The sequence below is a fragment of the Salvelinus alpinus genome, chromosome 7, assembly GCF_045679555.1.
Source record: "Salvelinus alpinus chromosome 7, SLU_Salpinus.1, whole genome shotgun sequence".
Taxonomy (NCBI): domain Eukaryota; kingdom Metazoa; phylum Chordata; class Actinopteri; order Salmoniformes; family Salmonidae; genus Salvelinus; species Salvelinus alpinus.
The window spans coordinates 84,193,872-84,221,713 of record NC_092092.1 but is presented as its reverse complement, the minus strand read 5'-3'; the positions used below and the strand labels follow the sequence as shown (position 1 = coordinate 84,221,713).

Here is a 27,842-nt window from a genome sequence, read left to right as displayed (position 1 = left end):
CAGTGACGCGATCCTACCACATGAGCTAAATGCCTTTTTATTCTTGCTTCGAGGCAAGCAACACTGAAGCATGCGTGAGAGCACCAGCTTTTCCAGATGACTGTGTGATCACGCTCTTCATTGCCGATGTGAGCAAGACCTTTGAAGAGGTCAACATTCACCAAGCTTCAGGGCCGGACAAATTACCAGGATGTGTACTCTAAGCATGCGTGGACCAACTGGCAAGTGTCTTCACTGACATTTTCAACCTCTCCCCGACCGAGTCTGTAATACATACATGTTTCAAACAGACCACCATAGTCCCTGTCCCCAAGAAAGCTAAGGTCACCTGCCTAAATGATTACTGCACCGTAGAACTCACGTCGGTAGTCATGAAGTGCTTTGAAAGGCTGGTCATGGCTCACATCAACAGCATTGTGCCGGAAATCCTAGACCCACTCCAATTTGCGTACCTCCCCAACAGATCCACAGACGACGCAATCTCAATCGCACTCCACACTCTCCTTTCCCACCTGGACAAAAGGAACATCTATGTGAGAATGCTGTTCATTGACTGCAGCTCAGTGTTCAACACTGTAGTATCCACAAAGCTCATCACTAAGGACCCTGGCCCTAATCACCTCCCTCTGGAACGACTTCCTGACGGGCCGGCCCCCCCAGGTGGTAAGGGTAGGCAACAACACATCTGCCACGGTGATCCTCAAAACTGGGGCCCCTCAGGGTTGCGTGCTCAGTCCACTCCTGTACTCCCTGTTCCCCCACAACTATGTGGACAAACACGACTCCAACTCCATCATTAAGTTTGCTGATGACACAACAGTGGTAGACCTGATCACCGACAACGATGAGACAGCCTATAGGGAGTAGGTCAGACACCTGGCAGGACAACAACCTCTCCCTCAATATGAGCAAGACAAAGGAGCCGATCGCGGACTACAGGAAAAGCTGGGCTTAACAGGCTCACATTAACATCGACGGGGCTCTAGTGGAGCGGGTCAAGAGTTTCAAGTTCCTTGGTGTCCACATCACCAATGAACTATCATGGTCCAAACACACCAAGACAGTCGTGAAGAGGGCACGACAACACTTTTTCCCCCTCAGTTGACTGAAAACATTTGGCATGGGTTCCCAGATCCTCAGTTTCCCAGCTGCTTTTTTCCCCCCACTTGTTGCTACTCGCTGTTTATCTATGCATAGTCACTTTACAAATGACCTCGACTAACCTGTACCCTCGCACATTGACTCGGTACCGGTACCCCCTGTATAATGCCTCGTTATTATGTTATTTTCTTGTTACTTTTTGATTTGAATATTTGTTTTACTTTATTTTATTTTATATATTTTCTTAGATATATCTTTAACTACATTGTTGGTTAAGGGCTTGTAACTAAGCCTGTTGTATTCGGAGCATGTGACAAATAACATTTGATTTGATTTGTTTATGCCAATACATATTCATTTTGAGATTAATCTTGTATAATGAAAAGTGCTTTACAAATGTAATATTACCTATGGTCAAGGGTATTTTTTGTTCAGCGTAGAATTCAATCTCAGGTTCTATTGTCAAGAGTTTGATTCATGGTTCACGCACAAGCGACTCCCAGTGTAGCAGCTGTAAACCTACTGGTTTCTCTACACCCCAGTGTAGCAGCTGTAAACCTACTGGTTTCTCGCGGCTGTAAACCTACTGGTTTGTCAACACCCCAGTGTAGCGGCTGTAAACCTACTGGTTTGTCAACACCCCAGTGTAGCGGCTGTAAACCTACTGGTTTGTCAACACCCCAGTGTAGTGGCTGTAAACCTACTGTTTTGTCAACACCCCTGTGTAGCGGCTGTAAACCTACTGGTTTGTCAACACCCCCGTGTAGCAGCTGTAAACCTACTGGTTTCTCAGCACCCCTGTGTAGCAGCTGTAAACCTACTGGTTTGTCAACACCCCCGTGTAGCAGCTGTAAACCTACTGGTTTCTCAGCACCCCTGTGTAGCAGCTGGTAACCTACTGGTTTCTCAACACTCCAGTGTAGCAGCTGGTAACCTACTGGTTTGTCAACACCCCCGTGTAGCAGCTGTAAACCTACTGGTTTGTCAACACCCCAGTGTCGCGGCTGTAAACCTACTGGTTTGTCAGCACCCCTGTGTAGCGGCTGTAAACCTACTGGTTTGTCAGCACCCCTGTGTAGCGGCTGTAAACCTACTGGTTTGTCAACACCCCAGTGTAGCAGCTGTAAACCTACTGGTTTGTCAACACCCCAGTGTCGCGGCTGTAAACCTACTGGTTTCTCGCGGCTGTAAACCTACTGGTTTGTTAACACCCCTGTGTAGCGGCTGTAAACCTACTGGTTTGTCAACACCCCCGTGTAGCAGCTGTAAACCTACTGGTTTCTCAGCACCCCTGTGTAGCAGCTGTAAACCTACTGGTTTGTCAACACCCCCGTGTAGCAGCTGTAAACCTACTGGTTTCTCAGCACCCCTGTGTAGCAGCTGGTAACCTACTGGTTTCTCAACACTCCAGTGTAGCAGCTGGTAACCTACTGGTTTGTCAACACCCCAGTGTGTCTCTCCTGTTATCCTGGCTGTTGAAGCTGGAGAGGTGAAAGACGGAAGGAGGAAGCTATCAAAGAGAGACCGAGTAGGGCCTATCAAATCTGAGATGAGGACGCAGATGCTAATAAATTATTCTGGTGAATGCGAAGGCTTTCCCAAAAACCCTCTCCATAAAATGTTAACTACATATTAACCTATACTTACCTGGCAGAATGATATCATGATCATTTTCATCATTCCAGTTGGTGTTTGTTTCGTAAACCATGTGTACTACAAAAATACCGCTAAACAGCCTCTTACCAGGGGCACAATTTGAATTAAAGGTCAACTACACCCAAAAATCACAATTTCCTAACATTTTCTCAGACCTCAAAAGTGATTTAAACGTTGTGTACTTACAACATTCACTTGAGTTGTTTTTCTATTAAAAAAAAAATGAAAAAAGGTGTGATTTCAGAGCGAAAAACAAAACGCTAAATTATATTTTTTTTGGGGGGGGAGGCACTGAATCAATATTAAAAAATATATGATTTTTATAGTGCTCTAAGAGTCTTAATTGGACACGTAGCAAAATGTTTATGCAACCAGACAAGCATTTGTTATTGGACAAGTTCTGGTAGACCCTCCGTTAGCTTCCATTTGGTTCCTAGTGAATACACCCCCGGTGAGGAAGGCAGGCGGAGTCATAACTGGCCTCCTGTCTGTAGCTTTCAGACACTATTTAGATATGTTTGCTCCTTAGCATTTTAGTCGCGTTAAGCGTAGACTGAGCGGGCGATCTGGAGAAGAGCAGTATTAGTCTTCTCTGATTGGAACAGGACACATATGTAACATATGTAAGCCGCGTGATTGGCTTCCTGCCTCGGCCTCCAAGCTCCGACCAGCCAGACAGGAGCGCTGAAGATTCTTCCCAAATAGCACCTTATTCCCAATATAGTGCCATACTTTTGACCAGAGCCCCTAGGTAAGCCTGTACAGCTCTGGTGACTGGTTGGTGCTGAGCTAAAAGTAGAGATACTTGACTTCCTGTCATGTACAGGGCTCTACAGTGCCACCATTTTACTCACATGTGCGCACAAATATTTTGCTGTGCAACCTGGATTTTTTTTATTTTTAGGTGCACCAGTGCGCCTAGAAAAATGAAGGATTCTAGCGTTTAATGTCAAATATTTTTCATTGTATTCCTTACATTTCTTTGTGTGCGCGGCGCCTATTTTTTTAAACTTAGGTGCGCACGTGTGCTCCTTGTAAAAAGAAAATGTCAGGGCCCTGATATGTGTAAAGACTAGGGAACAAACTGCTAGTTTTGTGTTGGAAGCATTGAAATAGCTGGGCCTTAAACAGGCCTCCATTATGCAGTAAGTGACTCCTCTCACCTCCAAGCCAAGCGCGCACTCTGACGACGGCCAAATGGCACCCATCTAGGGGTCATACGGTGGGTAGTGCACTATATAGGGACCAGGATTCCATTTGGATCACACACCCCCAGACTGGCTGGTTGCTTTATGCAGAGAGACATAATCAGAATGAAAGGACGGCTCTTCCATTTAATGATGAGTCTAAATGAGAGGGATGGCTCTTCCATTTAATGAGGAGTCTAAATGAGAGGGACGGCTCTTCCATTTAATGAGGAGTCTAAATGAGAGGGATGGCTCTTCCATTTAATGAGGAGTCTAAATGAGAGGGATGGCTCTTCCATTTAATGAGGAGTCTAAATGAGAGGGATGGCTCTAACATTTAATGAGGAGTCTAAATGAGAGGGATGGCTCTAACATTTAATGAGGAGTCTAAATGAGAGGGATGGCTCTTCCATTTAATGAGTCTAAATGAGAGGGATGGCTCTAACATTTAATGAGGAGTCTAAATGAGAGGGATGGCTCTTCCATTTAATGAGTCTAAATGAGAGGGATGGCTCTAACATTTAATGAGGAGTCTAAATGAGAGGGATGGCTCTTCCATTTAATGAGTCTAAATGAGAGGGATGGCTCTTCCATTTAATGAGTCTAAATGAGAGGGATGGCTCTTCCATTTAATGGGTTTAAATGAGAGGGATGGCTCTTCCATTTAATGAGTCTAAATGAGAGGGATGGCTCTTCCATTTAATAAGTCTAAATGAGAGGGATGGCTCTTCCATTTAATGAGGAGTCTAAATGAGAGGGATGGCTCTTCCATTTAATGAGGAGTCTAAATGAGAGGGACGGCTCTTCCATTTAATGAGGAGTCTAAATGAGAGGGATGGCTCTTCCATTTAATGAGTCTAAATGAGAGGGACGGCTCTTCCATTTAATGAGGAGTCTAAATGAGAGGGATGGCTCTTCCATTTAATGAGGAGTCTAAATGAGAGGGATGGCTCTTCCATTTAATGAGTCTAAATGAGAGGGATGGCTCTTCCATTTAATGAGTCTAAATGAACGGGATGGCTCTTCCATTTAATGAGGAGTCTAAATGAGAGGGATGGCTCTTCCATTTAATGAGGAGTCTAAATGAACGGGATGGCTCTTCCATTTTCTGTTGCACTCCCTCTCCTAGTTCGTTATCTATTCCTCTGGTTAGTTTGTTAGCTCCTTCCCCCAGTGTTAATCCAGGGACAATGCTAACACATCTGCCATGAAGGATGAAGATTTCCTGCTTCTGTACACCATTCCTGTTACCGCAGAAGCTGCCTGTTGTTAACATCTGTGTCCTTGTTACGAGAGTGTGCAGGTCACCAAGTAATAAAAACATATATATATATATATATATATATATAGACTCTAATCTTGTCTCGGATAAAGGGGGAGAAAGCAGTATTATTGTGGCTCGTCTGGCAGACTGTACCCCAAACAGTTTCAGTAGGATTGTCCCGATACCTATGCATGTTTTTATAATAGGCTCTATATGAATAAACGTTGGTTGGTTTTGTATCTTCTCTTCCAGAGAACCACATTCTGGAGGATGTCAACAAGTGTGTGATAGCGCTGCAGGAGAAGGATGTGGACGGGTTGGATCGTACGGCCGGCGCCATCCGTGGCCGCGCTGCCAGGGTGGTCCATGTGGTCACATGTGAGATGGACAACTATGAGCCTGGAGTCTACACAGAGAAGGTTCTCGAGGCCACCAAGCTACTCACTAACACAGGTAACATCTCTCTCTGCTAGTCACTAACACAGGTAACATCTGTCTCTGCTAGTCACTAACACAGGTAACATCTGTCTCTCTGCTACTCACTAACACAGGTAACATCTGTCTCTCTGCTAGTCACTAACACAGGTAACATCTGTCTCTCTGCTACTCACTAACACAGGTAACATCTGTCTCTCTGCTAGTCACTAACACAGGTAACATCTCTCTCTGCTAGTCACTAACACAGGTAACATCTGTCTCTCTCCTACTCACTAACACAGGTAACATCTGTCTCTCTGCTACTCACTAACACAGGTAACATCTCTCTCTGCTAGTCACTAACACAGGTAACATCTGTCTCTCTGCTAGTCACTAACACAGGTAACATCTGTCTCTCTGCTACTCACTAACACAGGTAACATCTCACTGCTAGTCACTAACACAGGTAACATCTCTCCCTGTTATCACGTTTTCATTAACACTCTCTTCTGTCTCTCTGCTAGTCACCGACACGGGTAACAGATAGTCCCTGCAGCTTTTGTATTTTCTTCATCTTCTATCCATCCATCTCTCTACCTCGCTCTCTCTACCTCGCTCTCTACCTCGCTCTCTCCCCTTGTCCCTGATCCCACTACGTCTCCCATCGTGCGACCCTCTCTTAACAGCATCTTTTATTTCTATGTAAAGCTGTCAGATAGTAAGTGTATTGACGGGCACCATGTCCATAAAGCCTTCTATAATCACTATAGCTAGCTAGGCCATTAACTATTCAATGGCCAATCTGCTTTGTTTTTCAGGATTAAAAGGCAACTGACAATCTTTGTTTCTTTATTGGCGAGTCAGAGTTTAGCTGGCTGTGATCTAAAGAAAGAATCTCATTGATATTCATTTGCAATTGTGGAGGCCTCTTGAGTGTGTGTGTATTGGTTTTATGTAATAGCACCCTTTGATGGTCTGTCACCTTGGGGTCTGTATCAAATGGTGGATTAGAGGGGGACTGGGAACAGTAAGCACCACGGCTCCAAATGAGCTCCCTGCACACATGGCTCCCTATATGTGACTTGACTGCCTTGATTCAGTCTTATGTAGCAAAATTAGAAATAGTTTTTTTTACATTGGTTAAAAGCAGAGACACAGAGCTACAAAATGGCAGATCATACACTACATTTGAGGAACAATGGGAACGTAATTCTGCTTTGAAAGTTGATAAACTTGTAACCTCACTTTTGAGAAAATGGCCTTTGAATGTTTTGATACCTACTGGAGAGCTCTTTGTCTATACCCATATAGCATTGTTCACACCCTCTTAAGCTTTAGCCCCACCCATCTCTAACGGTCGATTCGACGGCTCTGTCTAACAGCAGTCAAGCACCCAAGCTAACTTGCTAACTACTTCCAGACACAAATGAGAGAACAGCTCACTGAACATTACTCGCCCTAGCAGAGCTGGTTAGGCTGTTATGTTATCCAGAGCGTTGGTGACTGCAACTGTGCTGTCAGATTGTCAGTTCGTAAATTCAGAGCGTTTTGGCTCTCGGAGCGTTCAGAGAGCACACTGGACGCTCTGGCCGTTGATTAGGGTTGATCCGAGTGTTCTGGCCTCACAACGGCAGTCAAGCTCCCTGGCTAACGTTGGTTAGCTTGCTAGCTACTTCCAGACACATAATGAGAGAACATCCCACTCTGACCATTTTACTCCCCCTATCAGAGCTGGTTAGGCTGTTTTCATGTTATCCAGAGCGTTGGTGACTACAACTGTGCTCCTGGCAACGATTTAATTACACTTTTTTGCCGAAGTTTACTGACACCGGCCATATTCCATGGGTGTTGAGCGTTCGTAAATTCATAAGTTATTCTCCACTCAGGCACACTCAGACGAGAGTGCTCTGAAATCGGAGTAGATGGCCAGACTGAATTTACGAAGTCACCCAAAAGGGTTACTTTTGCATAGGTGTGGTCTTTTTGTTAAGACATGTAGCTAGCTAGCTAGCTAGGTAAACAATGAACCATAATCCCAACTCATGATGCTACTACCCTGAATGAATCTGCAGGTAGCTAACCACCCAGGTTCAATGTTAGCTAAATAACTTTAGGCTATAACTAGCCAATCAAATGGCTCTGAGATACGAATAATAAGATCATACACGTAACGTTAACTAGCGAGCCAGACAGCTAACATTAGCTAGTTAGCTAACCGTACACTTTAACTTGAAATGAAAATGACTGTCAAAATTAGACGTGTAATATCAGAAAATGTAGTTAGCTACACTTTCTTACCTGTATACATCATGGTTGGACGCTTCTCTCTGTCACGGACGCCGCGGTTGTCCTTTAGTTTGAAGATGTAATCCGGAGACAGGTGTTTTCTCCGTCTCCTTAGCGATCAGACTCTGATTCCACTGATTTCAGAACTCGGTCGTCCAGAAAGTGGAGAGCAACACTGATGCAGTTCTACTGCGTGATATATTTATTAAAAGTTAGAAAGGATTACCTACACATACTGACCCGCTCATTTTATAGACTCATTTTATGGTAGACCAATCAGAACTCATCTCTCGGCATGTCCAGCCCACTCAATATCTCAGCCAATCATTGCTAGCGGGACGGTTGTTCACTTTTTCTGTGCCTAAACCAACTAGGCTCGTAATTAAAGAATTTTATTAGTATTTACAGATGGCATACAAGTTTTTTGTTAAGGCACATGAAAGTTCACATGTTCCAGAATGCATTTCTGCCCAAAAACTAATTTTGATTAAAAAAAAAAGATTGTTCATATGGCTTTTGTGTTATGTAGTGATCCGCAACATAACACCCCTAGTTTCCTGAAACGGGTCACATGACCCACCACCTGGTTTGGTCGTATGCAGCAAAATTTGAAATCGTTTTTTAACATTGGATAAAAGTAAAGACTCAAAGCTAGACAATTGTATATCATACACTGCAGTTGAGGAACAATGTTAGCTGTGGGCTGGGTAGACTGTTGTTAGCTGTGGGCTGGGTAGACTGTTGTTAGCTGTGGGCTGGGTAAACTGTTGTTAGCTGTGGGCTGGGTAGACTGTTGTTAGCTGTGGGCTGGGTAGACTTGTTAGCCGTGGGCTGGGTAGACTGTTGTTAGCTGTGGGCTGGGTAGACTGTTGTTAGCTGTGGGCTGGGTAGACTGTTGTTAGCTGTGGGCTGGGTAGACTGTTGTTAGCTGTGGGCTGGGTAGACTGTTGTTAGCTGTGGGCTGGGTAGACTGTTGTTAGCTGTGGGCTGGGTAGACTGTTGTTAGCTGTGGGCTGGGTAGACTGTTGTTAGCTGTGGGCTGGGTAGACTGTTGTTTGCTGTGGGCTGGGTAGACTGTTGTTAGCTGTGGGCTGGGTAGACTGTTGTTAGCTGTGGGCTGGGTAGACTGTTGTTAGCTGTGGGCTGGGTAGACTGTTGTTAGCTGTGGGCTGGGTAGACTGTTGTTAGCCGTGGGCTGGGTAGACTGTTGTTAGCCAGGGGCTGGGTAGACTGTTGTTAGCCAGGGGCTGGGTAGACTGTTGTTAGCCAGGGGCTGGGTAGACTGTTGTTAGCTGTGGGCTGGGTAGACTGTTGTTAGCTGTGGGCTGGGTAGACTGTTGTTAGCTGTGGGCTGGGTAGACTGTTGTTAGCTGTGGGCTGGGTAGACTGTTGTTAGCTGTGGGCTGGGTAGACTGTTGTTAGCCGTGGGCTGGGTAGACTGTTGTTAGCTGTGGGCTGGGTAGACTGTTGTTAGCTGTGGGCTGGGTAGACTGTTGTTAGCTGTGGGCTGGGTAGACTGTTGTTAGCTGTGGGCTGGGTAGACTGTTGTTAGCTGTGGGCTGGGTAGACTGTTGTTAGCTGTGGGCTGGGTAGACTGTTGTTAGCTGTGGGCTGGGTAGACTGTTGTTAGCTGTGGGCTGGGTAGACTGTTGTTAGCTGTGGGCTGGGTAGACTGTTGTTAGCTGTGGGCTGGGTAGACTGTTGTTTGCTGTGGGCTGGGTAGACTGTTGTTAGCTGTGGGCTGGGTAGACTGTTGTTAGCTGTGGGCTGGGTAGACTGTTGTTAGCTGTGGGCTGGGTAGACTGTTGTTAGCCAGGGGCTGGGTAGACTGTTGTTAGCCAGGGGCTGGGTAGACTGTTGTTAGCCAGGGGCTGGGTAGACTGTTGTGGGCTGGGTAGACTGTTGTTAGCTGTGGGCTGGGTAGACTGTTGTTAGCTGTGGGCTGGGTAGACTGTTGTTAGCTGTGGGCTGGGTAGACTGTTGTTAGCTGTGGGCTGGGTAGACTGTTGTTTGCTGTGGGCTGGGTAGACTGTTGTTAGCTGTGGGCTGGGTAGACTGTTGTTAGCTGTGGGCTGGGTAGACTGTTGTTAGCTGTGGGCTGGGTAGACTGTTGTTAGCCAGGGGCTGGGTAGACTGTTGTTAGCCAGGGGCTGGGTAGACTGTTGTTAGCCAGGGGCTGGGTAGACTGTTGTGGGCTGGGTAGACTGTTGTTAGCTGTGGGCTGGGTAGACTGTTGTTAGCTGTGGGCTGGGTAGACTGTTGTTAGCTGTGGGCTGGGTAGACTGTTGTTAGCTGTGGGCTGGGTAGACTGTTGTTAGCTGTGGGCTGGGTAGACTGTTGTTAGCTGTGGGCTGGGTAGACTGTTGTTAGCTGTGGGCTGGGTAGACTGTTGTTAGCTGTGGGCTGGGTAGACTGTTGTTAGCTGTGGGCTGGGTAGACTGTTGTTAGCTGTGGGCTGGGTAGACTGTTGTTAGCCAGGGGCTGGGTAGACTGTTGTTAGCTTGGTAGCTAGGGGCTGGTTTGTGCATTGTGTCAGACCTGCCGTTCTGTAGCATGGGATTTTCTGAAATGTTCACTTTTATTTGCTGAGTACAGTCGATACTGCTTCATTGTGAGTTTGCGTGACATTTCATCCCTTCTTTCTCCCACCTCCACCAGTCATGCCCAGGTTCACAGAGCAGGTGGAGGCAGCGGTAGAGGCTCTGAGTGCCAACCCCACCCTCCCCGTTGACGAGAACGAGTTCATCGACGCCTCTCGTCTGGTCTACGATGGAGTCCGCGACATCCGCAAGGCCGTGCTGATGATCAGGGTGAGTGTAGACACACTAGACACTACGTCGTGCACCATTTAATGAGACCCAACTCTCCTTTACGGCTACCGAAGGGGACTGGGGGTGTCCAGTGAACCGGAACTTCCTTTACTGTTGACATGATCGGGGGAGTGTACACACTGAAGACACCCAACACTACATCGACACGTGCACTATTGATGAGCCTCTCCTTCATGTCTCAATCACCTATGTCCATGTCAGGGGTTTAAGTTTTTAACTTAGATATTTGTACCCGTTACTCTCCTCCTTAATCCAACATTGTGAATGAGGAGAGAGGTGCACTAAGCTCCTCGTGTTAGTCTTGTCTTCTCTCTGGTCTCTCTTCGCCGCCCAACTGTCAGTGGTAGACGCAGTTCTTTCATGTTTTGTATGCGCTGAGCATAGCAACGGCTAGCTTTAACATCGGCTAGCTTTAACATCGGCTAGCTATAACATCGGCTAGCTTTAACATCGGCTAGCATTAACATCGGCTAGCATTAACATCGGTTAGCTTTAACATCGGCTAGCATTAACATCGGCTAGCATTAACATCGGCTAGCTTTAACATCGGCTAGCTTTAACATCGGCTAGCTTTAACATCGGCTAGCTATAACATCGGCTAGCTTTAACATCGGCTAGCATTAACATCGGCTAGCATTAACATCGGCTAGCTTTAACATCGGCTAGCTTTAACATCGGCTAGCTTTAACATCGGCTAGCTTTAACATCGGCTAGCTTTAACATCGGCTAGCTTTAACATCGGCTAGCTTTAACATCGGCTAGCTTTAACATCGGCTAGCTTTAACATCGGCTAGCATTAACATCGGCTAGCATTAACATCGGCTAGCTTTAACATCGGCTAGCTTTAACATCGGCTAGCTTTAACATCGGCTAGCTTTAACATCGGCTAGCTTTAACATCGGCTAGCTATAACATCGGCTAGCTTTAACATTGGCTAGCTTTAACATCGGCTAGCTTTAACATCGGCTAGCTTTAACATCGGCTAGCTATAACATCGGCTAGCTTTAACATCGGCTAGCTTTAACATCGGCTAGCTTTAACATCGGCTAGCTTTAACATCGCTCACCTTCTTGTTGTTGTTGTTGATTCAATGAAACACTATATAACTCCTTGAAGTCCCAGACCATGTTTACATCCTTAATGTTTATTATCCAGGTACAGTATGGCATTTTTTAAATGTATATTAACACACACATTTAGGCCAGCAGGAACAAAGTGCTGTCTGAAAGGCCTGGTGTGTGTGAGCCCGTTTAATGATTTAGGCTGTGTAGTGATGTGTGAGCTCCACTAGCTGATGCTCTCTATACCGTATGTTTTCATTTCATGAGTGTGGGGGTTCTACTAAGCGAACATATGGAATTGTTTTAAAACGGTCATACCAAGGGTAATTTAGCTATTTGATTTTGAATTTTAGGATGCTTTTGTATGTTAATTATTTTATGAAATTGGCCTTGCTGTTATTAGCCCATAAACAATTGATTAACTGATTCACACATGGAAAAACAGACCCAACATTTTTTATTTGTATTCTTAAATTGGAGTGAGCAGGACAGAGGGGGAGAGACAGGGAAAACGATGGGAGGGACAGTGGCTGAGAGAGAGAAGGGGAGCTGGAGCTCCAATCTTGTTATCCTGATTGATTAAGCCGTTAACACAGGGGCCCGCGGTGCTGGTACGGTGACCATATTACCGCCACACCGACAGTCATTGGTCATGACCGTTATTAAGATTCCTCGTCACCGTTGAGTAACTGTCATCTCTTATGCACTCAGCACATTCACTGGTCGTACCTTAACAACCATCAGGTCCTAATGGCCTGGTACTCAGGGCTCTATTGTCCCTCTATCAGGTCCTAATGGCCTGGTACTCAGGACTCTATTGTCCCTCCATCAGGTCCTAATGGCCTGGTACTCAGGGCTCTATTGTCCCTCCATCAGGTCCTACTGGCCTGGTACTCAGGGCTCTGTTGTCCCTCCATCAGGTCCTACTGGCCTGGTACTCAGGGCTCTATTGTCCCTCCATCAGGTCCTAATGGCCTGGTACTCAGGGCTCTATTGTCCCTCTATCAGCCCCGTAGTCGCGCCGCCCCGTAGTCACGCCGCGCAGCCCCGTAGTCGTTTCATATGCACAGTTGCTCCGTAATGGGAAAAATATCCTTTCTATTTCATTCAGCTAAGTTGAATTATATTCTTCTTACTATAAAATAATGGCAGGGGATTATACACAGTATTTCTTGTCTGCTAAATGAACAAGTCTACAGTCTATATCATAGCCAGATAACATACAGTATCTAGTCAGCTAAATGAACAAGCCTACAGGCTATATCATAGTCAGATAACATACAGTATCTAGTCTGATAAATGAACAAGCCTACAGTCTATATCATAGCCAGATAACATACAGTATCTAGTCTGATAAATGAACAAGCCTACAGTCTATATCATAGCCAGATAACATACAGTATCTAGTCTGATAAATGAACAAGCCTACAGTCTATATCATAGCCAGATAACATACAGTATCTAGTCTGATAAATGAACAAGCCTACAGTCTATATCATAGCCAGATAACATACAGTATCTAGTCTGATAAATGAACAAGTCTACAGTCTATATCATAGCCAGATAACATACAGTATCTAGTCTGATAAATGAACAAGCCTACAGTCTATATCATAGCCAGATAACATACAGTATCTGGTCTGATAAATGAACAAGTCTACAGTCTATATCATAGCCAGATAACATACAATATCTAGTCTGATAAATGAACAAGCATACAGTCTATATCATAGCCAGATAACATACAGTATCTAGTCTGCTAAATGAACAAGCCTACAGTCTATATCATAGCCAGATAACAGCCAGTATCTAGTCTGATAAATGAACAAGTCTACAGTCTATATCATAGCCAGATAATAGCCAGTATCTAGTCTGATAAATGAACAAGTCTACAGTCTATCAGGTATTTATTGTGATGGTGTGTATTGAATTGATCTATTGCCTTTTTAATATAGATGTTCCAGAGACTCTTCAGCAGCTTGAAGGCCTGGAGATGCTAAACGTGTTTGTTACTTAATAACTTCCCTAACTGGGGGATTGTACCTGGTGTGTGTTTAGTCCTAGGATCGATGAGAAGCCTCGTTACTTATGAGTCTACTGTCTGGTTCAGTGGACCCATCGAACACCCCGCCTTGCATCTAGCAGAAGAACACAGCAGAAGAACACTGGTGGTCTACTGATCTCTTTACCATGAACGGAGGTTCACACAGGGTCCTCTGGTGTTGTAGACGGCTCTGATCAGAGGTTTAGTCCTCATCACAGGGTCCTCTGGTGTTGTAGACGGCTCTGATCAGAGGTTTAGTCCTCATCACAGGGTCCTCTGGTGTTGTAGACGGCTCTGATCAGAGGTTTAGTCCTCGTCACAGGGTCCTCTGGTGTTGTAGACGGCTCTGATCAGAGGTTTAGTCCTCATCACAGGGTCCTCTGGTGTTGTAGACGGCTCTGATCAGAGGTTTAGTCCTCGTCACAGGGTCCTCTGGTGTTGTAGACGGCTCTGATCAGAGGTTTAGTCCTCGTCACAGGGTCCTCTGGTGTTGTAGACGGCTCTGATCAGAGGTTTAGTCCTCGTCACAGGGTCCTCTGGTGTTGTAGACGGCTCTGATCAGAGGTTTAGTCCTCATCACAGGGTCCTCTGGTGTTGTAGACGGCTCTGATCAGAGGTTTAGTCCTCATCACAGGGTCCTCTGGTGTTGTAGACTGCTCTGATCAGAGGTTTAGTCCTCATCACAGGGTCCTCTGGTGTTGTAGACGGCTCTGATCAGAGGTTTAGTTCCCACCACAGGGTCCTCTGGGATTTGACTGGAGCAGAAACACACACAGACGATGCACACAGACACACACACAAACCAGGGTTTCCTCTGCAATTGAAAGCCTAGGGCCATCCACCTTTTGGGCCGCATAAGTTCAAACAGTGAATAAATACAATTTATTCTCCCAAGCATTAATAAAAATAAAACAATTTAATTTGGTACCTATTTTAATTTTTTTGTTAATAATTGGGAGAATTCAAAATTACCAAAACAATGAATTTAGCTATATTAGTTTTTGTTTGAGTAAATTAACACAGCATTAGCCATGGAGAAATGTGGAGGACAATTGCAGGATATTGGCTTAAAAATGTTTTTATTTTATTTTTAAATCTACCCTGCCGAGATGGGGCCAACTGCCACCCACGCCCCACCACCTAAGGCTCTTTTCGATCTGGAAAAAACCCTTACGACCACACGTACTCTGCTACACTCTGACCTGGACTGTTGGTGTAGATTGGTCTTAACACACTGTTACAGGAGATGTGTATATATATAGGAAAAAAGGTTTCATGTCTGACTCGCACAGTCCCACAGAACATGAAAGACCAAATCAGACTGAACTCTGTCACAACAGTTCCAAGGGTCATTCTCACACACACACACACACACACACACACACACATACACACACACACACACACACACACACACACACGCCCAGGCAGTGGCTCCTCAATGTTAGCAGTGAGATGTCTGGGGCCTATGTAAGTGGAGCTAATCCCAGGCAGCTCCAGTCCGTGTCGTTCGTAGCCCGCGGCCAATGTCCCCTGCCTGGGGTGTCTGACAGGACGACAGGCCCCCATCCTGACCACCCGCTGGGTATAATATGTCACTGGACTGGTAGAGAGGTAGGATGAGGAACATGCCAGTGACTGACGGGCTCAGAGGGAGCTGTTACAGTAGGCAGAAGGAGAGATAATATCAGTCAGGGTTACCTGGACATACAGAAGCTGCTGTCTCTCTCTCTCTCTGTAGCCCAGGGTAAAGATCTCACATCTCCTTTTATTTCAGTGTAGCAGGTCATCTACTGGTCCACTGTCAGGAGGTGGATTTAACTGTCAAAAAAAAGAAATGAAGGCTATCATTGGTTGACCATCACTGTCAATTAACGTGGGTGGTCTAGTCTGTTTTACCGGTCCCACTAGTGTGGAGGAAGACATTTCATGTAAATACTTACAAGATGAGGTTTAGACTTTTAACTAGGCCATGCCTGTCATATGTCTCACCCTCCTACATCCACAGATGGATGGACTCACTCATCTAGTGAACGGACATCTCTATATATTCCATGGTGAGTGGGATGGTGGGTTCGACGTGAGACCTTGATATTCCATGGTCAGTGGGATGGTGGGTCGAGGTGAGACCTTGATATTCCATGGTGAGTGGGATGGCGGGTCGAAGTGAGACCTTGATATTCCGTGGTGAGTGGGATGGTGGGTCGAGGTGAGACCTTGATATTCCATGGTCAGTGGGATGGTGGGTCGAGGTGAGACCTTGATATTCCATGGTCAGTGGGATGGTGGGTCGAGGTGAGACCTTGATATTCCATGGTGAGTGGGTCGAGGTGAGACCTTGATATTCCGTGGTGAGTGGGTCGAGGTGAGACCTTGATATTCCATGGTCAGTGGGATGGTGGGTCGAGGTGAGACCTTGATATTCCATGGTCAGTGGGATGGTGGGTTCGAAGTGAGACCTTGATATTCCATGGTGAGTGGGATGGTGGGTTCGAAGTGAGACCTTGATAGTCCATGGTGAGTGGGATGGCGGGTCGAGGTGAGACCTTGATATTCCATGGTGAGTGGGATGGTGGGTCGAGGTGAGACCTTGATATTCCATGGTCAGTGGGATGGTGGGTCGAGGTGAGACCTTGATATTCCATGGTCAGTGGGATGGTGGGTCGAGGTGAGACCTTGATATTCCATGGTGAGTGGGTCGAAGTGAGACCTTGATATTCCATGGTCAGTGGGATGGTGGGTCGAGGTGAGACCTTGATATTCCATGGTGAGTGGGTCGAGGTGAGACCTTGATATTCCGTGGTGAGTGGGTCGAGGTGAGACCTTGATATTCCATGGTCAGTGGGATGGTGGGTCGAGGTGAGACCTTGATATTCCATGGTCAGTGGGATGGTGGGTTCGAAGTGAGACCTTGATATTCCATGGTGAGTGGGATGGTGGGTTCGAAGTGAGACCTTGATATTCCATGGTGAGTGGGGTGGCGGGTCGAGGTGAGACCTTGATATTCCGTGGTGAGTGGGTCGAGGTGAGACCTTGATATTCCATGGTCAGTGGGATGGTGGGGTCGAGGTGAGACCTTGATATTCCATGGTGAGTGGGATGGCGGGTCGAGGTGAGACCTTGATATTCCGTGGTGAGTGGGTCGAGGTGAGACCTTGATATTCCATGGTCAGTGGGATGGTGGGGTCGAGGTGAGACCTTGATATTCCATGGTCAGTGGGATGGCGGGTCGAGGTGAGACCTTGATATTCCGTGGTGAGTGGGTCAAGGTGAGACCTTGATATTCCATGGTCAGTGGGATGGTGGGTCGAGGTGAGACCTTGATATTCCATGGTGAGTGGGTCGAGGTGAGACCTTGATATTCCATGGTGAGTGGGATGGTGGGTCGAGGTGAGACCTTGATATTCCATGGTCAGTGGGATGGTGGGTCGAGGTGAGACCTTGATATTCCATGGAGAGTGGGTCGAGGTGAGACCTTGATATTCCATGGTGAGTGGGTCGAGGTGAGACCTTGATATTCCATGGTCAGTGGGTCGAGGTGAGACCTTGATATTCCGTGGTGAGTGGGTCGAGGTGAGACCTTGATATTCCATGGTGAGTGGGTCGAGGTGAGACCTTGATATTCCATGGTCAGTGGGTCAAGGTGAGACCTTGATATTCCGTGGTGAGTGGGTCGAGGTGAGACCTTGATATTCCATGGTGAGTGGGTCGAGGTGAGACCTTGATATTCCGTGGTGAGTGGGGAGGTGGGGTCGAGGTGAGACTTTGATATTCCATGGTGAGTGGGATGGTGGGTCGAGGTGAGACCTTGATATTCCATGGTGAGTGGGATGGTGGGGTCAAGGTGAGACCTTGATATTCCGTGGTGAGTGGGTCGAGGTGAGACCTTGATATTCCATGGTGAGTGGGATGGTGGGTCGAGGTGAGACCTTGATATTCCGTGGTGAGTGGGATGGCGGGTCGAGGTGAGACCTTGATATTCCATGGTGAGTGGGATGGCGGGTCGAGGTGAGACCTTGATATTCCATGGTGAGTGGGGTGGTGGGACGAGGTGAGACCTTGATATTCCATGGTGAGTGGAATGGTGGGTCGAGGTGAGACCTTGATATTCCATGGTCAGTGGGATGGTGGGTCGAGGTGAGACCTTGATATTCCATGGTCAGTGGGATGGTGGGTCGAGGTGAGACCTTGATATTCCATGGTCAGTGGGATGGTGGGTCGAGGTGAGACCTTGATATTCCGTGGTGAGTGGGTCGAGGTGATACCTTGATATTCCATGGTCAGTGGGATGGTGGGTCGAGGTGAGACCTTGATATTCCGTGGTGAGTGGGTCGAGGTGAGACCTTGATATTCCATGGTGAGTGGGTCGAGGTGAGACCTTGATAGTCCATGGTGAGTGGGATAGTGGGTCGAGGTGAGACCTTGTGATATTTTTTAGACAGGGATCTGAGTCATTACCTATGGAATATATAGAGACACACTGATAAGGGATGTGTGTAGACAGTGAGTTACAGCACCGGAGAGAGAATGCACCCTTATCACATTCCCGTTCTTTCCTTCCCTCTCTCTCCTCTCTCTCTCCTCTCTCTTTCCTTCCTTATCACAACCACCAAATGGATTTTCTTGTCTGTCAGTTTTCCCTTAAAGTAAGGCCTTGCTAACTTCATTTCAGCCATACTAACACAGGAAGAGAGATGTCTGTTACATGTTTGGCATTCAGGAAGAGAGATGTCTGTTACATGTTTGGCATTCAGGAAGAGAGAGATGTCTGTTACATGTTTGGCATTCAGGAAGAGAGATGTCTGTTACATGTTTGGCATTCAGGAAGGGAGAGATGTCTGTTACATGTTTGGCATTCAGGAAGGGAGATGTCTGTTACATGTTTGGCATTCAGGAAGGGAGATGTCTGTTACATGTTTGGCATTCAGGAAGAGAGATGTCTGTTACATGTTTGGCATTCAGGAAGAGAGATGTCTGTTACATGTTTGGCATTCAGGAAGAGAGAGATGTCTGTTACATGTTTGGCATTCAGGAAGAGAGATGTCTGTTACATGTTTGGCATTCAGGAAGAGGGAGATGTCTGTTACATGTTTGGCATTCAGGAAGAGGGAGATGTCTGTTACATGTTTGTCATTCAGGAAGAGAGATGTCTGTTACATGTTTGGCATTCAGGAAGGGAGAGATGTCTGTTACATGTTTGGCATTCAGGAAGAGAGATGTCTGTTACATGTTTGGCATTCAGGAAGAGAGAGATGTCTGTTACATGTTTGGCATTCAGGAAGAGAGATGTCTGTTACATGTTTGGCATTCAGGAAGGGAGATGTCTGTTACATGTTTGGCATTCAGGAAGAGGGAGATGTCTGTTACATGTTTGGCATTCAGGAAGGGAGATGTCTGTTACATGTTTGGCATTCAGGAAGAGAGAGATGTCTGTTACATGTTTGGCATTCAGGAAGAGAGATGTCTGTTACATGTTTGGCATTCAGGAAGAGAGAGATGTCTGTTACATGTTTGGCATTCAGGAAGAGAGATGTCTGTTACATGTTTGGCATTCAGGAAGAGGGAGATGTCTGTTACATGTTTGGCATTCAGGAAGAGAGAGATGTCTGTTACATGTTTGGCATTCAGGAAGGGAGAGATGTCTGTTACATGTTTGGCATTCAGGAAGGGAGAGATGTCTGTTACATGTTTGGCATTCAGGAAGAGGGAGATGTCTGTTACATGTTTGGCATTCAGGAAGAGAGAGATGTCTGTTACATGTTTGGCATTCAGGAAGGGAGATGTCTGTTACATGTTTGGCATTCAGGAAGAGAGATGTCTGTTACATGTTTGGCATTCAGGAAGAGGGAGATGTCTGTTACATGCTTGGCATTCAGGAAGGGAGAGATGTCTGTTACATGTTTGGCATTCAGGAAGAGGGAGATGTCTGTTACATGTTTGGCATTCAGGAAGAGAGATGTCTGTTGCATGTTTGGCATTCAGGAAGGGAGATGTCTGTTACATGTTTGGCATTCAGGAAGGGAGAGATGTCTGTTACATGTTTGGCATTCAGGAAGGGAGAGATGTCTGTTACATGTTTGGCATTCAGGAAGAGAGATGTCTGTTACATGTTTGGCATTCAGGAAGAGAGATGTCTGTTACATGTTTGGCATTCAGGAAGAGGGAGATGTCTGTTACATGTTTGGCATTCAGGAAGAGGGAGATGTCTGTTACATGTTTGGCATTCAGGAAGGGAGAGATGTCTGTTACATGTTTGGCATTCAGGAAGAGAGATGTCTGTTACATGTTTGGCATTCAGGAAGAGAGATGTCTGTTACATGTTTGGCATTCAGGAAGAGTGAGATGTCTGTTACATGTTTGGCATTCAGGAAGAGAGATGTCTGTTACATGTTTGGCATTCAGGAAGAGGGAGATGTCTGTTACATGTTTGGCATTCAGGAAGAGTGAGATGTCTGTTACATGTTTGGCATTCAGGAAGAGAGATGTCTGTTACATGTTTGGCATTCAGGAAGAGAGATGTCTGTTACATGTTTGGCATTCAGGAAGAGAGAGATGTCTGTTACATGTTTGGCATTCAGGAAGAGGGAGATGTCTGTTACATGTTTGGCATTCAGGAAGAGAGATGTCTGTTACATGTTTGGCATTCAGGAAGAGAGATGTCTGTTACATGTTTGGCATTCAGGAAGAGAGATGTCTGTTACATGTTTGGCATTCAGGAAGGGAGAGATGTCTGTTACATGTTTGGCATTCAGGAAGAGAGATGTCTGTTACATGTTTGGCATTCAGGAAGAGAGATGTCTGTTACATGTTTGGCATTCAGGAAGAGGGAGATGTCTGTTACATGTTTGTCATTCAGGAAGAGGGAGATGTCTGTTACATGTTTGGCATTCAGGAAGAGAGATGTCTGTTACATGTTTGGCATTCAGGAAGGGAGAGATGTCTGTTACATGTTTGGCATTCAGGAAGGGAGATGTCTGTTACATGTTTGGCATTCAGGAAGAGAGATGTCTGTTACATGTTTGGCATTCAGGAAGGGAGAGATGTCTGTTACATGTTTGGCATTCAGGAAGGGAGATGTCTGTTACATGTTTGGCATTCAGGAAGAGAGATGTCTGTTACATGTTTGGCATTCAGGAAGAGTGAGATGTCTGTTACATGTTTGGCATTCAGGAAGAGGGAGATGTCTGTTACATGTTTGGCATTCAGGAAGAGGGAGATGTCTGTTACATGTTTGGCATTCAGGAAGAGTGAGATGTCTGTTACATGTTTGGCATTCAGGAAGAGAGATGTCTGTTACATGTTTGGCATTCAGGAAGAGGGAGATGTCTGTTACATGTTTGGCATTCAGGAAGAGAGATGTCTGTTACATGTTTGGCATTCAGGAAGAGTGAGATGTCTGTTACATGTTTGGCATTCAGGAAGAGAGCTGTCTGTTACATGTTTGGCATTCAGGAAGAGAGATGTCTGTTACATGTTTGGCATTCAGGAAGAGGGAGATGTCTGTTACATGTTTGGCATTCAGGAAGAGAGATGTCTGTTACATGTTTGGCATTCAGGAAGAGGGAGATGTCTGTTACATGTTTGGCATTCAGGAAGAGAGATGTCTGTTACATGTTTGGCATTCAGGAAGAGAGATGTCTGTTACATGTTTGGCATTCAGGAAGAGAGATGTCTGTTACATGTTTGGCATTCAGGAAGGGAGAGATGTCTGTTACATGTTTGGCATTCAGGAAGAGAGATGTCTGTTACATGTTTGGCATTCAGGAAGAGGGAGATGTCTGTTACATGTTTGGCATTCAGGAAGAGTGAGATGTCTGTTACATGCTTGGCATTCAGGAAGGGAGAGATGTCTGTTACATGTTTGGCATTCAGGAAGAGAGAGATGTCTGTTACATGCTTGGCATTCAGGAAGGGAGAGATGTCTGTTACATGTTTGGCATTCAGGAAGAGAGATGTCTGTTACATGTTTGGCATTCAGGAAGGGAGAGATGTCTGTTACATGTTTGGCATTCAGGAAGAGAGAGATGTCTGTTACATGCTTGGCATTCAGGAAGGGAGAGATGTCTGTTACATGTTTGGCATTCAGGAAGAGAGATGTCTGTTACATGTTTGGCATTCAGGAAGGGAGAGATGTCTGTTACATGTTTGGCATTCAGGAAGGGAGATGTCTGTTACATGTTTGGCATTCAGGAAGGGAGATATGTCTGTTACATGTTTGGCATTCAGGAAGAGTGAGATGTCTGTTACATGCTTGGCATTCAGGAAGGGAGAGATGTCTGTTACATGTTTGGCATTCAGGAAGAGAGATGTCTGTTACATGTTTGGCATTCAGGAAGGGAGATGTCTGTTACATGTTTGGCATTCAGGAAGAGAGATGTCTGTTACATGTTTGGCATTCAGGAAGGGAGATGTCTGTTACATGTTTGGCATTCAGGAAGAGAGATGTCTGTTACATGTTTGGCATTCAGGAAGAGGGAGATGTCTGTTACATGTTTGGCATTCAGGAAGGGAGATGTCTGTTACATGTTTGGCATTCAGGAAGAGAGATGTCTGTTACATGTTTGGCATTCAGGAAGAGGGAGATGTCTGTTACATGTTTGGCATTCAGGAAGAGGGAGATGTCTGTTACATGTTTGGCATTCAGGAAGAGGGAGATGTCTGTTACATGTTTGGCATTCAGGAAGAGAGAGATGTCTGTTACATGTTTGGCATTCAGGAAGAGAGATGTCTGTTACATGTTTGGCATTCAGGAAGAGGGAGATGTCTGTTACATGTTTGGCATTCAGGAAGAGGGAGATGTCTGTTACATGTTTGGCATTCAGGAAGGGAGAGATGTCTGTTACATGTTTGGCATTCAGGAAGAGTGAGATGTCTGTTACATGTTTGGCATTCAGGAAGGGAGATGTCTGTTACATGTTTGGCATTCAGGAAGGGAGATATGTCTGTTACATGTTTGGCATTCAGGAAGGGAGAGATGTCTGTTACATGTTTGTCATTCAGGAAGAGGGAGATGTCTGTTACATGTTTGGCATTCAGGAAGAGAGATGTCTGTTACATGTTTGGCATTCAGGAAGGGAGAGATGTCTGTTACATGTTTGGCATTCAGGAAGGGAGATGTCTGTTACATGTTTGGCATTCAGGAAGGGAGATGTCTGTTACATGTTTGGCATTCAGGAAGGGAGAGATGTCTGTTACATGTTTGGCATTCAGGAAGGGAGAGATGTCTGTTACATGTTTGGCATTCAGGAAGAGTGAGATGTCTGTTACATGCTTGGCATTCAGGAAGAGTGAGATGTCTGTTACATGTTTGGCATTCAGGAAGAGTGAGATGTCTGTTACATGTTTGGCATTCAGGAAGGGAGAGATGTCTGTTACATGTTTGGCATTCAGGAAGAGTGAGATGTCTGTTACATGCTTGGCATTCAGGAAGGGAGATGTCTGTTACATGTTTGGCATTCAGGAAGGGAGAGATGTCTGTTACATGTTTGGCATTCAGGAAGGGAGAGATGTCTGTTACATGTTTGGCATTCAGGAAGAGTGAGATGTCTGTTACATGCTTGGCATTCAGGAAGAGTGAGATGTCTGTTACATGTTTGGCATTCAGGAAGAGTGAGATGTCTGTTACATGTTTGGCATTCAGGAAGAGTGAGATGTCTGTTACATGCTTGGCATTCAGGAAGGGAGAGATGTCTGTTACATGCTTGGCATTCAGGAAGGGAGAGATGTCTGTTACATGCTTGGCATTCAGGAAGGGAGAGATGTCTGTTACATGTTTGGCATTCAGGAAGAGAGAGATGTCTGTTACATGCTTGGCATTCAGGAAGAGAGATGTCTGTTACATGTTTGGCATTCAGGAAGGGAGAGATGTCTGTTACATGTTTGGCATTCAGGAAGGGAGAGATGTCTGTTACATGTTTGGCATTCAGGAAGAGAGAGATGTCTGTTACATGTTTGGCATTCAGGAAGGGAGAGATGTCTGTTACATGTTTGGCATTCAGGAAGAGAGATGTCTGTTACATGTTTGGCATTCAGGAAGAGAGAGATGTCTGTTACATGTTTGGCATTCAGGAAGGGAGATGTCTGTTACATGTTTGGCATTCAGGAAGAGAGATGTCTGTTACATGTTTGGCATTCAGGAAGGGAGAGATGTCTGTTACATGTTTGGCATTCAGGAAGAGAGATGTCTGTTACATGTTTGGCATTCAGGAAGAGAGAGATGTCTGTTACATGTTTGGCATTCAGGAAGAGTGAGCTGTCTGTTACATGTTTGGCATTCAGGAAGAGAGAGATGTCTGTTACATGTTTGGCATTCAGGAAGAGAGAGATGTCTGTTACATGTTTGGCATTCAGGAAGAGAGATGTCTGTTACATGTTTGGCATTCAGGAAGAGGGAGATGTCTGTTACATGTTTGGCATTCAGGAAGGGAGAGATGTCTGTTACATGTTTGGCATTCAGGAAGAGAGATGTCTGTTACATGTTTGGCATTCAGGAAGGGAGAGATGTCTGTTACATGTTTGGCATTCAGGAAGGGAGAGATGTCTGTTACATGTTTGTCATTCAGGAAGAGTGAGCTGTCTGTTACATGTTTGGCATTCAGGAAGAGTGAGCTGTCTGTTACATGTTTGGCATTCAGGAAGAGTGAGCTGTCTGTTACATGTTTGGCATTCAGGAAGAGTGAGCTGTCTGTTACATGTTTGGCATTCAGGAAGGGAGAGATGTCTGTTACGTGTTTGGCATTCAGGAAGAGAGATGTCTGTTACATGTTTGGCATTCAGGAAGAGTGAGCTGTCTGTTACATGTTTGGCATTCAGGAAGAGTGAGCTGTCTGTTACATGTTTGGCATTCAGGAAGAGTGAGCTGTCTGTTACATGTTTGGCATTCAGGAAGGGAGAGATGTCTGTTACATGTTTGGCATTCAGGAAGGGAGAGATGTCTGTTACATGTTTGGCATTCAGGAAGGGAGAGATGTCTGTTACATGTTTGGCATTCAGGAAGGGAGAGATGTCTGTTACATGTTTGTCATTCAGGAAGAGTGAGATGTCTGTTACATGTTTGGCATTCAGGAAGGGAGATGTCTGTTACATGTTTGGCATTCAGGAAGAGTGAGATGTCTGTTACATGTTTGGCATTCAGGAAGGGAGATGTCTGTTACATGTTTGGCATTCAGGAAGAGGGAGATGTCTGTTACATTTTTGGCATTCAGGAAGGGAGAGATGTCTGTTACATGTTTGGCATTCAGGAAGGGAGATGTCTGTTACATGTTTGGCATTCAGGAAGAGGGAGATGTCTGTTACATGTTTGGCATTCAGGAAGGGAGAGATGTCTGTTACATGTTTGGCATTCAGGAAGAGTGAGATGTCTGTTACATGTTTGGCATTCAGGAAGAGAGAGATGTCTGTTACATGTTTGGCATTCAGGAAGAGAGATGTCTGTTACATGTTTGGCATTCAGGAAGAGAGAGATGTCTGTTACATGTTTGGCATTCAGGAAGAGAGATGTCTGTTACATGTTTGGCATTCAGGAAGAGAGATGTCTGTTACATGTTTGGCATTCAGGAAGAGTGAGATGTCTGTTACATGTTTGGCATTCAGGAAGAGGGAGATGTCTGTTACATGTTTGGCATTCAGGAAGAGTGAGATGTCTGTTACATGTTTGGCATTCAGGAAGAGTGAGATGTCTGTTACATGTTTGGCATTCAGGAAGAGAGATGTCTGTTACATGTTTGGCATTCAGGAAGAGTGAGATGTCTGTTACATGTTTGGCATTCAGGAAGGGAGAGATGTCTGTTACATGTTTGGCATTCAGGAAGGGAGAGATGTCTGTTACATGTTTGTCATTCAGGAAGAGTGAGCTGTCTGTTACATGTTTGGCATTCAGGAAGAGTGAGCTGTCTGTTACATGTTTGGCATTCAGGAAGAGTGAGCTGTCTGTTACATGTTTGGCATTCAGGAAGAGTGAGCTGTCTGTTACATGTTTGGCATTCAGGAAGGGAGAGATGTCTGTTACGTGTTTGGCATTCAGGAAGAGAGATGTCTGTTACATGTTTGGCATTCAGGAAGAGTGAGCTGTCTGTTACATGTTTGGCATTCAGGAAGAGTGAGCTGTCTGTTACATGTTTGGCATTCAGGAAGAGTGAGCTGTCTGTTACATGTTTGGCATTCAGGAAGGGAGAGATGTCTGTTACATGTTTGGCATTCAGGAAGGGAGAGATGTCTGTTACATGTTTGTCATTCAGGAAGAGTGAGATGTCTGTTACATGTTTGGCATTCAGGAAGGGAGATGTCTGTTACATGTTTGGCATTCAGGAAGAGTGAGATGTCTGTTACATGTTTGGCATTCAGGAAGGGAGATGTCTGTTACATGTTTGGCATTCAGGAAGAGGGAGATGTCTGTTACATGTTTGGCATTCAGGAAGGGAGATGTCTGTTACATGTTTGGCATTCAGGAAGAGTGAGATGTCTGTTACATGTTTGGCATTCAGGAAGGGAGAGATGTCTGTTACATGTTTGGCATTCAGGAAGGGAGATGTCTGTTACATGTTTGGCATTCAGGAAGGGAGATGTCTGTTACATGTTTGGCATTCAGGAAGAGGGAGATGTCTGTTACATGTTTGGCATTCAGGAAGGGAGAGATGTCTGTTACATGTTTGGCATTCAGGAAGGGAGAGATGTCTGTTACATGTTTGGCATTCAGGAAGAGTGAGATGTCTGTTACATGTTTGGCATTCAGGAAGAGAGAGATGTCTGTTACATGTTTGGCATTCAGGAAGAGAGATGTCTGTTACATGTTTGGCATTCAGGAAGGGAGATGTCTGTTACATGTTTGGCATTCAGGAAGAGAGATGTCTGTTACATGTTTGGCATTCAGGAAGAGAGATGTCTGTTACATGTTTGGCATTCAGGAAGAGAGATGTCTGTTACATGTTTGGCATTCAGGAAGAGTGAGATGTCTGTTACATGTTTGGCATTCAGGAAGAGGGAGATGTCTGTTACATGTTTGGCATTCAGGAAGAGAGAGATGTCTGTTACATGTTTGGCATTCAGGAAGAGAGATGTCTGTTACATGTTTGGCATTCAGGAAGAGTGAGATGTCTGTTACATGTTTGGCATTCAGGAAGGGAGAGATGTCTGTTACATGTTTGGCATTCAGGAAGGGAGAGATGTCTGTTACATGTTTGGCATTCAGGAAGAGAGAGATGTCTGTTACATGTTTGTCATTCAGGAAGAGTGAGATGTCTGTTACATGTTTGGCATTCAGGAAGGGAGAGATGTCTGTTACATGTTTGGCATTCAGGAAGAGAGATGTCTGTTACATGTTTGGCATTCAGGAAGGGAGATGTCTGTTACATGTTTGGCATTCAGGAAGAGGGAGATGTCTGTTACATGTTTGGCATTCAGGAAGGGAGAGATGTCTGTTACATGTTTGGCATTCAGGAAGAGAGATGTCTGTTACATGTTTGGCATTCAGGAAGGGAGATGTCTGTTACATGTTTGGCATTCAGGAAGAGGGAGATGTCTGTTACATGTTTGGCATTCAGGAAGAGAGAGATGTCTGTTACATGTTTGGCATTCAGGAAGGGAGAGATGTCTGTTACATGTTTGGCATTCAGGAAGAGAGATGTCTGTTACATGTTTGGCATTCAGGAAGAGAGATGTCTGTTACATGTTTGGCATTCAGGAAGGGAGAGATGTCTGTTACATGTTTGGCATTCAGGAAGAGAGATGTCTGTTACATGTTTGGCATTCAGGAAGGGAGAGATGTCTGTTACATGTTTGGCATTCAGGAAGAGAGAGATGTCTGTTACATGTTTGGCATTCAGGAAGGGAGAGATGTCTGTTACATGTTTGGCATTCAGGAAGAGGGAGATGTCTGTTACATGTTTGGCATTCAGGAAGAGTGAGATGTCTGTTACATGTTTGGCATTCAGGAAGGGAGAGATGTCTGTTACATGTTTGGCATTCAGGAAGAGAGAGATGTCTGTTACATGTTTGGCA

The 27,842-nt window shown here is 45.3% G+C and overlaps 1 protein-coding gene across 2 annotated transcripts in view; it reads left to right on the top strand.

The window, feature by feature from the left end:
- Positions 1 to 27,842, top strand: part of LOC139581791 (catenin alpha-1-like) — a 246,011-nt gene that overhangs the window by 160,146 nt on the left and 58,023 nt on the right. For both annotated transcript variants that reach the window (XM_071411967.1, XM_071411966.1), the window contains exons 13-14: positions 5,461 to 5,661; positions 10,570 to 10,721. In XM_071411967.1, the coding sequence (XP_071268068.1) occupies positions 5,461 to 5,661; positions 10,570 to 10,721 (353 nt within the window). The remainder of the gene's footprint in view (positions 1 to 5,460; positions 5,662 to 10,569; positions 10,722 to 27,842) is intronic.